The sequence below is a fragment of the Ambystoma mexicanum genome, chromosome 3q, assembly GCF_040938575.1.
Source record: "Ambystoma mexicanum isolate Mex_15411 chromosome 3q, UKY_AmexF1_1, whole genome shotgun sequence".
Taxonomy (NCBI): domain Eukaryota; kingdom Metazoa; phylum Chordata; class Amphibia; order Caudata; family Ambystomatidae; genus Ambystoma; species Ambystoma mexicanum.
The window spans coordinates 687,284,928-687,300,685 of record NC_090926.1 but is presented as its reverse complement, the minus strand read 5'-3'; the positions used below and the strand labels follow the sequence as shown (position 1 = coordinate 687,300,685).

The window sequence follows — 15,758 nt, the reverse complement described above, 5'->3', positions numbered from 1 at the left end:
TGTATGTAAATCCAAACGTTTTTAACCATCTTTCAGACTGGCTTTCCCTGCCCTCAACTTTACGGATTCATCTGAACCTGACATTTACATGTCTCAAAAGTAAAACCAGTATTACCCATATCTTGTTTCTAGAGAACTCTCAAACCACCTAAGGCAGTGATTATAGACGGGTTACTGGAATATGAGATGGATGGCATGTGCAATTCCCTCTATTTCAGAGGCTGTCTGTTTTATTTTGTTTCTTGGAAGTGTTACTCCATAGAAGTGTCTCTTCTGTAGCGCATCTCCAAACTCTGCCCACTTCTGTCCGCAACATGTTGCTTGTAGCCTGGGAATAAAGCAGGTATCTTTCTTTGGCCCGGAGCACCGAACATTTTGCATCATTCCCATCGTGCTTTCCTATCGTTGGGTACAGTGGGCCTCATTATGAGTCTGGCGGTAGCCATGCCGGTAAATACCGGCACGGCTGCTGCGGGAGTCATGAATGTACCGGCACCCAGCAATGGGGACGTGTTAGGCAGATTCATATGCAGTACCCTTTGGGAACACCACACACAATTAAGACTAAAAGTGACAGTACACATTCACCTTTGGTACAAGCCTGTACTACACAGTAAAGTAGTAGCAATGGCTGAGCAGCCAGACTTATCTCAAGAGTAAAGTGAGCAGTCTCAATAGTTACACAAAGAACAGCAATTACTATGGTTCAAACAAACACTGACTCAAGGTTTCGGAGTAAAAGAATACACATGTATTTACACATCAGTTATAAAACATTTCACTATTATCAAGCAGTTGAAAAATCAAAACTTAATACACTACACCACACCCAATAGATTCTGGACAAGTTAAGCTCAAAATGAAGTGTGAGCAAAATGGCACTCCAGTAATTTAAAAGGGAGGGAAAGACAAAGTTAGACAAAAGTTGAGGAGCACCAACAAGTAAGTAAGCAGGGCCATCTAGAAAAAGTAACTACAGTGAGGAAATAAAATCAAGCGGCCTGGGCCAAAGTCAATGGACCAAAGTCTTTGCAGAGGATCACACAGTTGAGAGTAGTTCACTGTTAAGTCTTTGCCAAGAGTTCAGAACGAAGTTGGTCGGATGAAAAGTGACTTTAAAGAATAGAGAAGGACAAGCCCTCAGATTGGCAAAAGATTTCAAGCACTTTTACCGCGATCGGACGGAACAAACGACCGGATTTGAACAGTGTCTTAAATGGAGAAGAAGGCTTTAGCTGAGGCGGACGTTCCTGGCAGGTCTTGCAGGCTCACGGTTCCTGAAGCGACTGTCGGACTGACACAAAGTAGGAAGACTGGAGGGTCCTGCACCGCTCAGGGAGGGAAACCAGCAGCAGAGCAAAGTAACAAATAAAAGGTGAGCTCCTTAAAACCCAAGCAGCGTCCGGTCCTCCTGGCTATCCGGTTCACTGTAGCTGTCCACAGCAAATCCGAACAGAGGAGGGAGGCCTGGCTTGCAGTTTGGTGAAATGATTGTATTACGCTCACCTGGTATCCACGGGGGCGCCACACGATACTGGATGGAGGTCTAAGCGCTATCCCGGACCCCTCTCTGCTTGGTTATGTGCCAGACATTGGGTAGCGCCTATAATAGGAGATTGGAGGGTTAAGATACTGGTTCTGTCATGGGTGGACTCCCACCTCCCTCTGGTCTAAATCCCCTCCCTTGGGGTTATTGCTCACCTTAGGTTTTTGTGCGTTGAACTCTCCGTCCTGCGTCTCTGTGCAGGGACGCGTGGTTTGTGCGGGCGATTTGTGGACCTAGTTGCTTCACTGGTCCGTGTGCCCTTATGCCAGATCCAGACCGGCTGTGACTCCGACTCTGCTTGCTGTATTCCAGGTGAGTTACAATGTCTTTTCTGTCTTTGTTCTGTCTCTTTCTTTCCCTCTGTTTTCTATGTCTTCTCAGTGTCTTGCTCCACTACGCTGTTTTCTAACAATGTCTCTTTTTGTTTTCACTGGGATGGTTGTGATCCCGGAGTCACCGTGCAGACGGCAAAGACCACTGTGAGTTATTGATGTGCGGAGAGCTGCGCTGTTTATTGGTGTTAATTGCTAAACTGTGTTCTCTTCCCTTCTTTGTACAGGTTGAGGTGATGTTCCGGAGTGATGAGCGATCGAAGCGCTGCTTGCCCAGGTAAGTGCTTTGTTAATGCTGACCCTGTTCCTTCTCCCTTGTAGGTTGCGGTGAAACCCGGAGATGGGTGAGGTAAGAGAAGCGCAGGGTGCTGCCAGGACTCGCTGCTTGCCCAGGTAAGAATTATTATTAATGCTGTCCTTTTTTCTTTACCTTTGCAGGTTGCAGCAAACTCCGGAGATGGGCGAGGTAAGCGAAGCGCAGGATGGATTCAAGACCGGTTACTTCACAGGTAAGTTTTCTTGCTAGCTAATGCTGTTCTTGTTCTTCCAGGTTATTAATGGAATCCAGATCTAGGGCTTCAGGATCAGGCAGCCGGAGAAGCAGATGAGCAGGAGTGCAGAATATCGCGAAGCGTGTTCTGATATTTGGGTGTGGTTTAAATAGCCCAGGTAAAGTAGTTCCAGGCCCAGCCACACTCAAAACACTAGACACCATGGCTTGGTTCTAAAGAACTGAGCTGTGTACTAGGCCTCCATGTTGGATTAAGGTCCAAAACTGGTATTGCTTTATTCCTGATAATGAGCCTGGCGCCAAAGGCGCCAGGACTGACTCCATGTATGTTTCTGGAGTTTTAAGGCCCTTGGGGCCAGTGTGAACGGCTTTAGCCCCACTGCTGCAGGGGGCTGTTATACCTGAGGGGGTCCGGGGCATGGGTTGTGACATCTGTTCCCACCAGCTCAAGGGGAGAAGATTCCTTGCAGATCTTCCCTGTCGTCGAAGTTTGAAGATTCGGACCCGCAGCAGGGCTTCACCGGGAGGTTCAGTCGTGGAAGAGGTCCTCTTCTGTCAGCTTCTCTTTGGTTCTCTTGATCCAGTGGCGACTCTGCCTTCTCAGTCCCAGAGACCTGCTTTTTATGCAGTTTTCCCCCATTCACACAGCCTAGCTGTCAATCACACAGCAGGGTGGCTGTCCCGGCAGGACAGTCACCACAGCCAATCACATAGAGTGTGACATGGGTCTCCAAGGAGACCCTGTGCAGGTAGTCTCAAACCCCTCCCTCAAATCCTGTCCCCCTCAGACATTCAGGTGCCTAAGAAGGGCAGAAGCCTGCCAATGAACGGCAAACAAACGAACCAAACCTGGTTTGGCACACAGAGTAAAACACGAGAAAGACTTTTACAAAAAGAAATGGCGAATAAACCCAGCTGGAACAAAATAAAAGTAATTGTGGTCCAGCGGGTTTAAGTTTGAGGCTACTAAAATAGCCTAAAACAGTACCAAGGCTATTTAAATAGACCACATTAGGAAAAATAGGGTAGATACCACTGCCACCAGCCAAATCTTAATGAAAAGGGAACGAAATAATGTTCCATGAGAAACAGACAAAAAGGGATAACTATTAACCCTTTCCAGAACTCTATGTAAGATAGTTTGTACTGGGTCTGCGGATTTAAAAAGACTAATAAAGTCAATGGCAACTTTACATGTTCTGGGAGACAGTAGTCAGTCCCAGAAAATGGAGTTTAAAGTGGGAAGTCTGAAAAAGACAACTCTGTGTCACTGTACTGAAGGTGCTGTGTAACACAGTAAAAAGATGATGCCTATGGAGTAGGTGAGGCTCCACAGTCTATGAACACAAAAATGTTAAACACACATTGCAAAACACATGTAAGAGTGGGGAAAAAGGCTCACACTCTTACCAGCCGAAAAAAATAAATCCTAGAAATCCAGCAAAGCTGCTTAGGGACTCAGTAGGTAAGGGAAATTATCCATTCTGGAGAATTCTCCCTAACAGGACATACCGAGGCATTACAGCCCCGGCAGTCCCGGTAAAACACCATTGATGGGTGCTGGTAAAAATGACTCCCCATTCCCATTTGAGTCCCATTGGACTCAATGGGAATGGGGAGGACGGATGCAGCGGCACCATTCATGAATGGTGCCGGTGCATCCGTCGAGTTCAAACTCGTAGTGTGCCGGTCTGGTAAAAACGGTACTGGCAAGATTACCGGTACCGTTGTTACTGGACCGGCAAACTTGTAATGAGGCCCAATGTCCAGAAGTCAGGTGACCCTTGTTTCTGTCCGCCTGCTCCTGTCCCTCTGTATCCTGTTCCCACCCTGTTACTCTTTCTTGTTATTCTACCAGCTCAGTTAGTTAATTCCCTGTATTATGTTATGTTATGTTTATGCATGTAACGCACCGGAGCCCACAGGCATCAGGGCTCACATATAACACCAAAACAAAAGCCACAAAACAAAGAGAAAAAAAACACAAGTTCCCAAAGGGCAACACAATGAGAATTCTGGGCAGGAGAGTTCAATAGGCTGAGGCAGGTTTTCTATTTAAATAAAAGAGTCTTGAGCCTTTTTTGGAAGATAAACAGGCTCTCCTCTGGGTGCATCTCGACTGGAAGGTCATTCCAAGCAAGAGTAGCTATTACCGGAAAATGTCCTATTTGCTGCTATAAGCAACCCTCTGTGATGTTCTGTATGTTAGCAAGCCACCTCCCACCCAGTCACTTATTTTTCCCTCATCATCAATACTCTCCATGGTGTGGCGCTCTAGACGCAATCAGCACTGCCCATGTTCCCAGGGATTGATCAAACTGAACATGCCATGGTCAGGAAACCTGCGGTCTGGAAACAAACCTTTACAGAAGGCAGTGATTAGCAAGATGCGTGTTGCCTTCAGTGGGGTGGTGTATAAGAACAGCATCTGCATGCTATCGGGCACAACTGGAGAGGAGTTGGGGGCAAATACAGAAGAAAACAAAGAGAGAGTTTGTGTACAGTAGCCAATACAAAACTACCCCCATCACCTTATGACTTAAGGTCACATATATGCGAACATGCCCCATCCAATTTGGGAGATGCTTACCCAACAGCAAATACTGTACTTCTCCTGGTTTTCCCTTTATGAATGCAGAACTACAAGTCCCAGATTGCAAAGAAATGTCTTGGTCAAACATTTCCCAAAACATTATTGGATGCTTTGAAAAAGCCAACTGCTGATTTCATTGCAAAAATAATAATGAGGGAGGTACATTAATGATTCAAGATCATTGGTGGAGAGGTTGAAACCCACAGCTGCTCGCTTTCACAGTGATTGATCTAACCTCAAGCAATGACTGTTGCCTAAGCACATATGAGCCAACTTTTAGTTGGAACGACCCACACTGTGGAAAGTATGTATCTCCAAGCATGACCACTGTTGAAAGACGAGAGGGCAGTTGCAAAATGGCCGATAGCACCCGCTACATCATCCATCTCAGGGAGATTTTAGGGCCAAAACATTATTAATATGTGCTGTTGGCAAAATTACATGCAGTACCTTTTGGGAATACTACATGCAATTAGGACTACAAGTGTAAGCACAATTTCACCTTTGGTACAAGCCTGTACTACACAGTAAAGTGGTAGTGGTGAGCAGTAGAACAAGTTACACAAAGGACCAACCAATACAGTGATTCAAGTATACACTTACTCAAGGTTTCTTGGTAAAAGAATATACATTTATTTACTCAGTCAGTTAAGAAACATTACTCTAGCATAAGCAGTTCAATATCACACACTAATACACCACAAAAACTCAACCGGTAAGTAACTGAACAAGTTTAGCTCCAAAATGAAGTGGGAGCAAAATGGCACTTCGGATACTTAATAAAGGAGGGCAAATACAAGGTTATAAGAATACACAGCCCAAATACATTCATAGGCAGGGAAAAGGGTTTCAGTTAAATACAACCAGCAATTCTTCTCAACAGGCCTGGGCCAAAGTCAATGGTTCATTGTCTTTTGTACAGGATAGCACAGTTCTGGTATATAACGGTTAAGTATTTGCCACAGATTTTTAAAGGATTTGGCTAGGCAAAAAGTTTGACGAATGTTTAGGGAAGGACAAGCCTTCGTAGTTGAGGAAAGTTTCACGCACTTTCTCGATGGCCGAACAGATTTCCGGACCGAGTTTGAACAGTACCTTGTCAATGAAGAAAGCTGTAGCTGAGGCAGTTGTTCCTGGCAGTTCGAGCAGATCTCGCTGTTCCTGAGCTTCAGTCGTGGGGACAAGAAGGAGGACATCGGGAGGTTCCTGCACTGCCCAGGGAAGAGGCCAAAAGCTGTAGCAAAACGTTGGTTTAAGGGGTGAGTGCCTTAAAGTCCACGAGCTGGTTTCCTTCCCTCTGGCTATCCGGTTTTCAACAGCACTCTGATGAAAATTTGACCAGAATAGGACAGTGTCCAGGTGGCTTGCGAGTTGGTTGTTCCCCTCAAACTCAAGGGAAGAAGTTAACTTTGAAGGGCTTCTCTGTCGTAGGAGTTTCAGGCAATTTGGACCTGCAGCAGGGCTTCACTGGTCGTTCAGGAGTTGCAGCAGTCCTCTTCCTTCCTCTCCTCTCGGTTCTTTTGTTGAAGTGGTCGACTCTGCTTTCCAAGTCCCAGAGACCTGCTTTTAAACAGTTTTCCCCCATTCATTCCAGCCTGGCTGTCACTCACACAGCAGGGTGGCTGTCCCTGCCTGACAGCCAGCCGGCCAATCACGCTAGAGTGCATTCAGGTCTCCTAGGAGACTAAGCACAGGGAGTTTCGGGCACCTCCCTCAGATCCTGTCCGCCCCAGACACCCTGGCACCAGAGGAGGGCTTCAGCACTGAAGCCCGCCAAAGGCCAACGAACAAAGCGACCAAACCAGGTTTGGTGCGCATAGACAAACACAAGAAGGACTTTCCCTAAAAGAAATGGCAAAAAAAGATGACAGGAGTCTGTTTTTACAGATAGGTCTTGGGTGCCATATTGAAAAACATGGCTGACCTGATTTTGAGCTACCGTTGTTAGCGGTTGGGAAAAATCATGGTAGTTGATCTAATCCACTCCCACCAGCCATTTAAAATAGGAAAAGGTAACATTTTACTGTTACATGAGTGTTTTGACTCAGGGGAAGCTAAGCAATCCCTCCAGAACTCTATAGGAAGATAGTGTGTGCTGGGTCAGTAAATTTAAAAAGACTAGTAAAGCCAATTTAACTCTACATGCTCTGGGAGACAGTAGTCAGTCCCAGAGAAGGTATTTAAACCGTGGGGAGTCTGAAAGACACCCCTGTGCCACTGCACTGAGGGTGCTGTGTGACACACAGAACAAGATGATGCCACTGGAGTTGTTTTAAAACTCCATAACCAAAGAACACAAAAGTAAAACACATTGAAAATGAAAAGTTCCAGGCCCCAAAATATAGCAAAAGAGCTGGCGGGCTCTAAGGTAGAGGGAATTAAGCACTTGTGTGAGAAATCTCCCTAATGTGTGCTAATAAAATGTTTTTTTCAGGTGAGACAAAAGGAGCAATACGCATTAATGCCTCTATCGAGAATAGTATGTTATGTTATTGTGATTTATACTGCTGTCATATTTGTGGTCTCCAGTGCTCTGGCGGATTGTAAAAGGAACAACAGCTCACGAGGGTTACTTAGTGAGATGGAGAAGGAGACCACAAGAGAGCTTTGTTGTGCTGTTGGAAGCTTTAGTTCGGAAAGACTGGTCACTGTGTGCTGGGTTTGCTTTTAGTTGGTAAGGCGTTCTCTGTTTTGTGGTGTTTGCGTGTGTATCGGGTGGTTTGCGTGTCTGCGGTTTAGTTTACTGCAGTCTGTTGTGTTGAGTTGGGTGTTGCAGAGTGTGCGCAGTTTGCGGCGGTGTAAAGCTTCTGATGTGGTGGAGGGTTGTGTGAGTTAGTGGTCGAGTCGCACCATTAAAGTAATGCCTATACTAAGAGCTAAAACCAATCATGTTAGCTTAGCAGGCATCTTTTTTATGAATCCTCTGAGATGCTGCTTTCCCGGGAACGGATTGGAATGAAAGAGGAAGGGCTCAGCTTGTTGCTATCAGAGAAATGCTTGGTTTGAGAAATGCATCATTCTTATGTCTGCACTTTGAACAACCTATTGGTGCGGGCTAAATCGAGGCTGATATTTGTTGCGCTCCAAGTGCGCCAATGAACACACATTTATGTATCACCTTAAATCAGTGGGGTGAGGGCATGAAGAGCCTTTGGGATGAGAGCTTTGTAAATATGAGCACCCGAGGGTAGAGAGGCAGGGAATCACACACTTACTTAAGCAAAGCAATAACATAATCTTGTCTGTTTGAACGTGAAAAGAGGAACCTGGAAGATGAATATGGCAGCTCTTCTCTTTGTGCCCTCTTACAAAACATGCCATGATTCTCTGTAGTGGTGCTGAGGCTCTGTGCCTGCTGCCTCGCTGGTGTTGACAGGTAGGGTCTGATCTGATCAAGTCATCCTGTAATCTGGTCACCCATTAAAACATGATACACATTGGTAGTAATATCTTGACCTTTGGAGTGAGGCTGAAGGGTACATCCATGTCAACTCACAGCGAACAAACACTAATCCCGAGGTCTCATTATGATTAACCGCTCATTGGGTGACATATAGAAACACAAGAGAGTGCTGGGTTGCCAGCCATTGAGCAACGCACTACTGTAGTTATGGTATGGAGCAAAGACACATCTGTCCATGTAATTCTGCAAAGCTTAAATGTAAAGAGTAAGAAACAAGATGAGTGACAAGGGCAAGAGAACTGTGGAGATGGGAGGTTGCCTATGATTGGCTATTCAGCAGTGCACAATGACTGAGCATTGCTGTTGCAGCAGTGAATAACTAGGTGTGTATATCTTTGTTGCGTAGAATGCCTTAACAATGGAGGTATATTCAACAGCAACAATCGTGCAAAATTAACTTGAGCATTTGAGAGTCTGAATATCAAATGTATATCCCAAGACAATCTCAGTATAAAAGTAGACTTACTGTGGTTCTGAGGAGTACAACATCGGCATCGCTCAAGGGGCATGAAACACAGGTTGCCCAGACTTCCCACTCTGGCTTCCAATAGAAGAGCAGACGGAGTAGCCCCAGGGAGAGGACATAGCCTGTGATGCACCAGATCCTCAGCCATCGTCCAGTTCTGTATCCGAATAGCTCCTGGAAACCGAGGGAGAAAAGAAGCCGCTTGAAATGGATGAAGAAGGCACAAAGGGAGGTGCAATAATATTCATAAACATTTTAGATGTACCTGTCTTTACTTGTTTTCATATGTATTCTCCCAACCAAAAAATAAATGACAAAAGTATTATTCTGTTAATACCTACATAACTGAATTCTTTAAAAAGGAATCTTATAAATGCAATAGCAGCATAATGAAGAAGAGGTCATGCAACAAATGTACAAATATCCAAGTCAAATAAAGTTTTTGTCCTGAGCGTACTCTTGATCTAGCCCAGAAACCCCAAGGTCTGCATATAGTTTTGGCCTTGTAGCAAATTAGAATGATAAAAAGTCTCATTTAACCTCTGCAACGTTATTATTATTAATAGTATCATTCAGGGGAGTTGCTAGGTCTTGAAAAGACCCGGGGCTAAACTGATGTCAGAACTGTTGGGACTGGGGGCTAGCTAGTCTTTTGGCTGTAGCTCCTGAGATTCTATCCGGGGCTACTACCAAAAGATCAGGGGCTATAGCCCCCTTAGCCCCCCCCCAGCAACGCCCCTGGTATTATTAGTGTATTTATTGAGTGTGGCTCGAACTTCGGGAAGCAACAGAGCAGTTTACAATCATAGTGGGAAAAACACAGTGAGGAAAGCAGAGCAACAAGGGAGCGGGGAGTTAGCAACAGGAGAGCGCAGGGAATTTGGAAGGAAGGGATCTACAAGTAACCATGGGAGGAAACAGTAGGGAGCAGATCACCCAGTCTCAGGTAGGTTGGGGAGTGGAGGCTGTGTGGACCTAAATGTTAGGGAGGAGCCATTCCTTGAAGAGGAGGGCCTTGAGCTCCTTCCTGAAATGTATAAGCATGGGGGCGGGTCTGGTGTGGACAGGGAGGAGATTCGAGAGTCTTGGGCATAGACAGAGAAGGCCCGTCTTCTGGTTCTTGCCGCCCTGAACTGTCGGAGTTTAAGTCTGTGCATGTCCTTCTTTCTGGTGGATCGTAGGGTTCCAGGGATGACAAGTCTCTCAGTGAGGTAGCTTGGGGACTTCAGGGTGACAGCCATTTATACAAGGATTTAAATAAGGATAAGAAGGCTTAAGACGAAAGGGGGAAACGGGAATATCTTAAGAAGGCCACAGCGACTAATAATAAAACCAGATTCTGGCATCTGATTGCAAAATATTTAAACACAGAGAACACACATAGCGATGACGCTCATACCTGTATACCTAGGCATACTTAGTATGATTGTTTTTTACGAACTGTATGAGCCAAATCCAATTGATTATGCAAATCTGCATGCCCCACCCCCCGCATGTGAATCTGAACTGTTCTATCACAGAAATGTATGTTTCCCAGGCTTTGTGCACCCCCAGAAACTGGTAAAGGCACTGTGGGTGACAAACTACCTATAGATCTGTTCAAAGCTGAAGTGTCCATTGGGAACCTGTTTTTAAAAGCCTTTTTTAATAAATTGAGCAACGGGGAAAAGGCAGCAATCATACCAACTTTTATAAAGGGCGACCGGCCTTGGTAACTATAGAGACATTTCCTAATAGTTGGCCTGTCAAACGTCTATGGTAAAATCCCACTGAGTCCTTTCAAGGATTGTGCAGACAAAGAAGGTATCGCAACAGATGTGCCAGCTGGCTTTCAGAAATTCCAGAGTACGGTGGATCAGGTCTTCCTTTTATTTGCAATTTTAAGCAAATGCGTAATTCTCAAAAACGTGGACCTTTGTATTTATTTTATCGATTTTAAAACAGCGTTTGACAGAGTACATCATCACATTTTATGGGGGGTGCTGAAAAATGTGAATCTACCTAGCGAAATCCTCAACCCCATCATGAGACTATGCAAAGATACTATGGCGACTGTACGATATGGTCAGGGAGCAGAGACCACAGTATTGTTCCCAATTTTGCAAAGGGTCCAACATGAGTGCGTAGAAGAGGAAGGCTACTCCTCCCCCCCTTAAACTGAATGCAGTGGAGACAGACCCCCTCCCCCTTAAACCGAGCATAGAAAACTTGGTGGGGTGATTAATTTGTATTTGTATTTGTATTTATTAATTTTTATATATCGCTTAACATCAAAGCGTTTTACACTACAACAACAAAATTACAATCGAAACATGAATATCAAACTAGAATCAAACAATCAATAACATTATGCACAACAATTAGCTGAGGACAAGGAATGAGATAAATGGAGAAAAGTAAAAATGGAGTGAAATGAGGGTCAGGAAGGAGGATGAAGAAGATGACATTTTAAGGAGGAGCGGAAGGAGGGGTAGTAGGAGATAGAATGGATATGGAGAGGTAGGGAGTTCCAGTGTAGGGGGGCAAAGAGCGGAAAGGAATGGAAGTGGGAAGCGGCACAGGGTGGTGGAGGAACAGAGAGGAGGAATAGGTCAGCGGAAGGGAGAGGACGACAGGGAGTATAGAAAGAGAGGAGGGTGGAGAGGTAGGGAGGGGCAAGGTCGTAAAGAGATTTAAAAACATGGCAGAGAAAGTTGAATTTAAGATGAAATTAAGTTGAAATGAATGCCTTCAAATGTGCTGAAAACTAGAAGTATAGTGCTTTGTAGTAAAAAGCATTTTGAAAACCCAGTTATGGTTATAAGGTCAGAATGTATTACATAATGAAAGGCTTGTTAAGTAGTACATAATAAATATATGTACTAAAAAAACTAGGCTTGAAACAGAATTAGGTGTCAAGATATGAGTAGAAATAGGGTAATCCACCATTTTGTGAGGTCAGGCAGAGTCATGCGATTCCTAAAATGGTGGATTGCTGCGAGTCATGATAATACCAATGGAGGTTTCTTTTATAAGAGTTGAAGTAAAGGACAAAGGAGGGGGCTCGGAGAGACCATAACCAGTTTAGACTAGGCCCGGGTGCCAAATGAGTCAGTCGAGTGTCAGAATAGGTCAGCCAATCACAAGCAGAAATAGGAACAGCTCATTGATCAGGCCATATGATTTAACGAATCATAGATAGGAAGGGGTTGTCTTTATGACTAAACCATTAACTCACCTCCCTAGAACTGTATATAAAAGGAACTGAATTGAATCTAAAAGAGCAGAGTTCCTGAGATGTCCAAGATGTATGAAGTGTACCAGCCTGCTGGAGAAATAAAGCCTGATGTCTTCTTGAACCATGCCTGAGTGTCCTGTTTGTTCCAGTGTCTCTTCTTGATCCGGAGGTGCTGAGGCCCAGCAGATGGGGGGCCCTTTTGGGACTTCCAATACAGCGTCCTGGCTCCTCTACCATTCCTTACCTATATAAACGATCTGGCAATCCGAATACTGAGTCTGAATGCGGATGCTCCAAAAGTAACAGGGAGAAAATTAGGGGTGTTCTTTCACATTGATGATGATGATTTATTCATCACTAAAGCAGCAGCTGACATAAAGGGACAACAAAAAAACTCTGCTTTTTGTGAAGCAAGGAAGCCTATAATTCATATAAGCAAGACAGCAGTTATCGTCCGCCATCAATGACAGAAAACGGCAAAATTAAATATATTGCTAAAAGGGTCAATGCTGAGACAGGTGGACCACAATGAGAACCGAAGTCATCGTTCCTGGACCCAACATTTGGCAAAAAGGAATCCACCTTAAAAAGGCTCAGGGGTGATTTAAGGTCACGGAGCTCCAAATTGGGGAATAATCGCATCCTGTCCAACTTGAAAGTGTGTAGATCCCAGGCTGTCTCGGCAGGTCTTTATGGGAGCAACATTTGGTGTTTTCAGCAGCTGGACAACTTGAGAGCAGGAAACACATTCATAAAACCAACCTTCTGCCTATCTGTTGGCCCGCCCTTCGGTCCCCTTGTTTTTGGAAACAGGAGCCACCACCATTGATTATGAAATTGCTTTTGAAGCTGTGCTATATTGGCTGTGCAGCCACTCGATTAGTGAATTGTCTTTACATAAATAAACTGTTTGATTCTTTTTCTTTTAATATTTGAACTAACTGATGGTATTGTATGGTAATGTATTGATGTTTTGATAATATTAAGATTGTATTTTCTTTTGTGAGAAGTTTAAATCTTAATTTAAATCACAATAAAGAATTAGAATATCACCTTATATAAAGAAGCTGCCTGGATGCTATGCGTACATAAGGGGCCAGTCTTGGCGGTGGTAGTTACATTTGAAAAACATCTTCGAAGTCATTGGACAAGCGCTCCATCACAGGACAATGAGACAACCTGGATCAACGCTACCAGAGAAGTTAAGGACATATAAAAATTACTCTCACTAAAGAAACAGCTTAAAGCAGTTGTTCTCTAACGAGATCGCCTAGCTACTTAGCCCACGAGACCTTACTGGGCCGTGAGCCCTATTCGATGAGATCAACCAGGCCGTAAACTCACGTCCTTGTACCTGAAATGAACATGTCGGCGGTGGAATCAAAATTCTTCCAGAGCTCGCCCTTCTTGTCTGTCTTTATCTGAAAGTGAGATTCCCTTTCCTTTTATTTGTCCTGGAAACAGCTGGGTCAGAAAGAAATGGTTGCTACCCATTTTCGTCAACTATTGTGCAGGTTCTGTAACCAATGCTGCCGTGTGGACAATCTTTCCTGAAGTCACTTTTTGCAGTTGCTCGTTTCATTGGCAACGCCTGGGCTAGGAGACGAAAATACATAAAGATCGGACCTATTTGAATATATATATTTATTTGGTGCCTGGATTGATTGATGAATTATCTATATTTTGTATTGTGTGTGCTTTTATTGGTGTTTACCTGAAATAAAACTGACTGACCATCTGCCACTGACCGCGAGACACCAGAAGCGAGGAAAAAAGGTGCCGTCCTACAGCCATAAAGGCAGAACTTCTGTCTAGTTCCAATATGGCTGCTGGACTTTGTATCAGAGCGGGAGGGTTCCATGTTCATTTGCAGACATTAATTAATGTGTGGCACTTTACCACGAAGTAATGACTTCGTCATTTTCTATCGACATTTTTTTTTTCTTCATTTTTGGCGTGTTTCCCCTCCATACTCCCACTTAATTACTGCCCATACCCCAAACCCCTTCCCACCCCATTGTTACCCCTTACCCCACAATATCCTAAAACAAAATCCTTGAAAATTCAAGTAATAGCTAGTAATTACTGTTGGCAAAGGGAGGCGATACCTTGTGGCAGTAGAGGGAGCCGCTGGATACAGACCAAGAACACCCAGAGCCTGACCCGACCAGGGAGTACAGCAGTCTGACAGAAGAGATAAGGGAGCAGATCTTCAGCATGGGGGGTTGGGGAGGCGGGAGGGGGCGACCAGTCTCCTGTACAACTAGGAGGAGTCTTGAATCCCACAAGGAGCCAAGTGTGGAGAGTCAGGGGAGCCTTGAGAAAGTCTACTTGGAGACTTTGGTTGAACATGTGTGGAGACCTCATGAGCGAGTCCCCTTGACATCCTGAACCCTTGGCCGGCCCCCTGGGGTGAAAAGGCACTATATAACTGAAACTACAATTCCTAGAAAAACACTGATAGTGGAAAGGACACGTTATCCCTTTGCAGAGAGAGTAATAAAGAGGGGGTGAAAGGAGGGTAAAGGCAAGTGGTCCACACCGTCGCCCAGCTGAGGACATGTCTCCCCTCCGCGTGAACTGGGCACTGTAACCTTAGAAAGCAAAGCACTGTACGAGACTCTGGAAAGGAACAACAAACCCATACTCGGAGGCCACTGTGGAGTACCGACGAGGAGTAGAAGAGGCTCGTGGGGACATCCTGACGCGAGATTACGGGGACGCAATCTCGCAAGAATAGCTGTGCGAGAAGTGCGAGGGAACCTGCTTCTCGCCAGAAGTGGGCGGGAGAGCACAGTAAGAGACTGCCCCCGTGCTCCTCCTGAACCACAGAGCTGCCAGGCTTCCAGGCCTGAACATTCAACACACACACACCAGAGCATAACGCCATGGCTGAGGACAGCCTCCTGGGGGCTCTGGTGTGAACTGTGTGCACCACCAAGGGAAACATGAGCAGCACAGAAGCAGCTGCCTTAATGAGAGTGCAAAACTGTGAGTACTAGTTGTACCCCCTTGCCCCTGGACAATATACACCCAAGGTGATCCCTGCATCTCCGGTATTGAATAAATACCACAGTTACCACACACAGTGTCCTGCCTTCATTAAGGTCACCACATAATTGGGGACGAGAATCCAGCAACCAGTGCAACCACCATGCAAGGCGCAAGGCACTCCCCCGCCCCCGCGTTCCTCCGCCTGCTAGAGACCCCACCGATTCCGTGGCAGCAGTGGGAACCACTTTTTTCCACTTACCTGGAAGCAATGGGCGGAATGGAATACGCACCGGCCAGGAAGAGAGCAATGCTGTTAAATGCAATGGGGGTCGTAGGGCAGCGCATATTCGCAGGACTAAAGGCCATGCCAGCGGCAGGCGATGATGACGACGCTTACCAGGAGGCAATTTGCTGCATCGTGAAGAGGTTCACCAATAAAGAAAACGTGGTGCTGCACAGACTGAGGTTTTACACTCGCAAGCAGGAGGGCAATGAACCGGTCGACGACTACATTACCAGGATGAGGGAACTAGCATCCCTATGCGGTTTCGGCGACAATGCAGAACAAGTCATCTGCGACATGCTTGTGGTACACACCAATTCCAGAAAAGTGCAGGATAAATTCATCCAGGAGAA

The 15,758-nt window shown here is 45.3% G+C and overlaps 1 protein-coding gene across 1 annotated transcript in view; it reads right to left on the bottom strand.

Moving 5' to 3' along the window:
• The window catches only part of LOC138448004 (probable cation-transporting ATPase 13A5), a 512,982-nt gene extending 498,154 nt beyond the window's left edge, over positions 1–14,828 (bottom strand). Inside the window, exons 1-2 of the mRNA XM_069604536.1 lie at positions 14,745–14,828; positions 8,912–9,085 (exon numbers count right to left, since the gene is read on the bottom strand). Of these exons, the coding sequence (XP_069460637.1) occupies positions 8,912–9,085; positions 14,745–14,828 (258 nt within the window). The remainder of the gene's footprint in view (positions 1–8,911; positions 9,086–14,744) is intronic.
• Between the last annotated feature and the right edge of the window lie 930 nt (positions 14,829–15,758).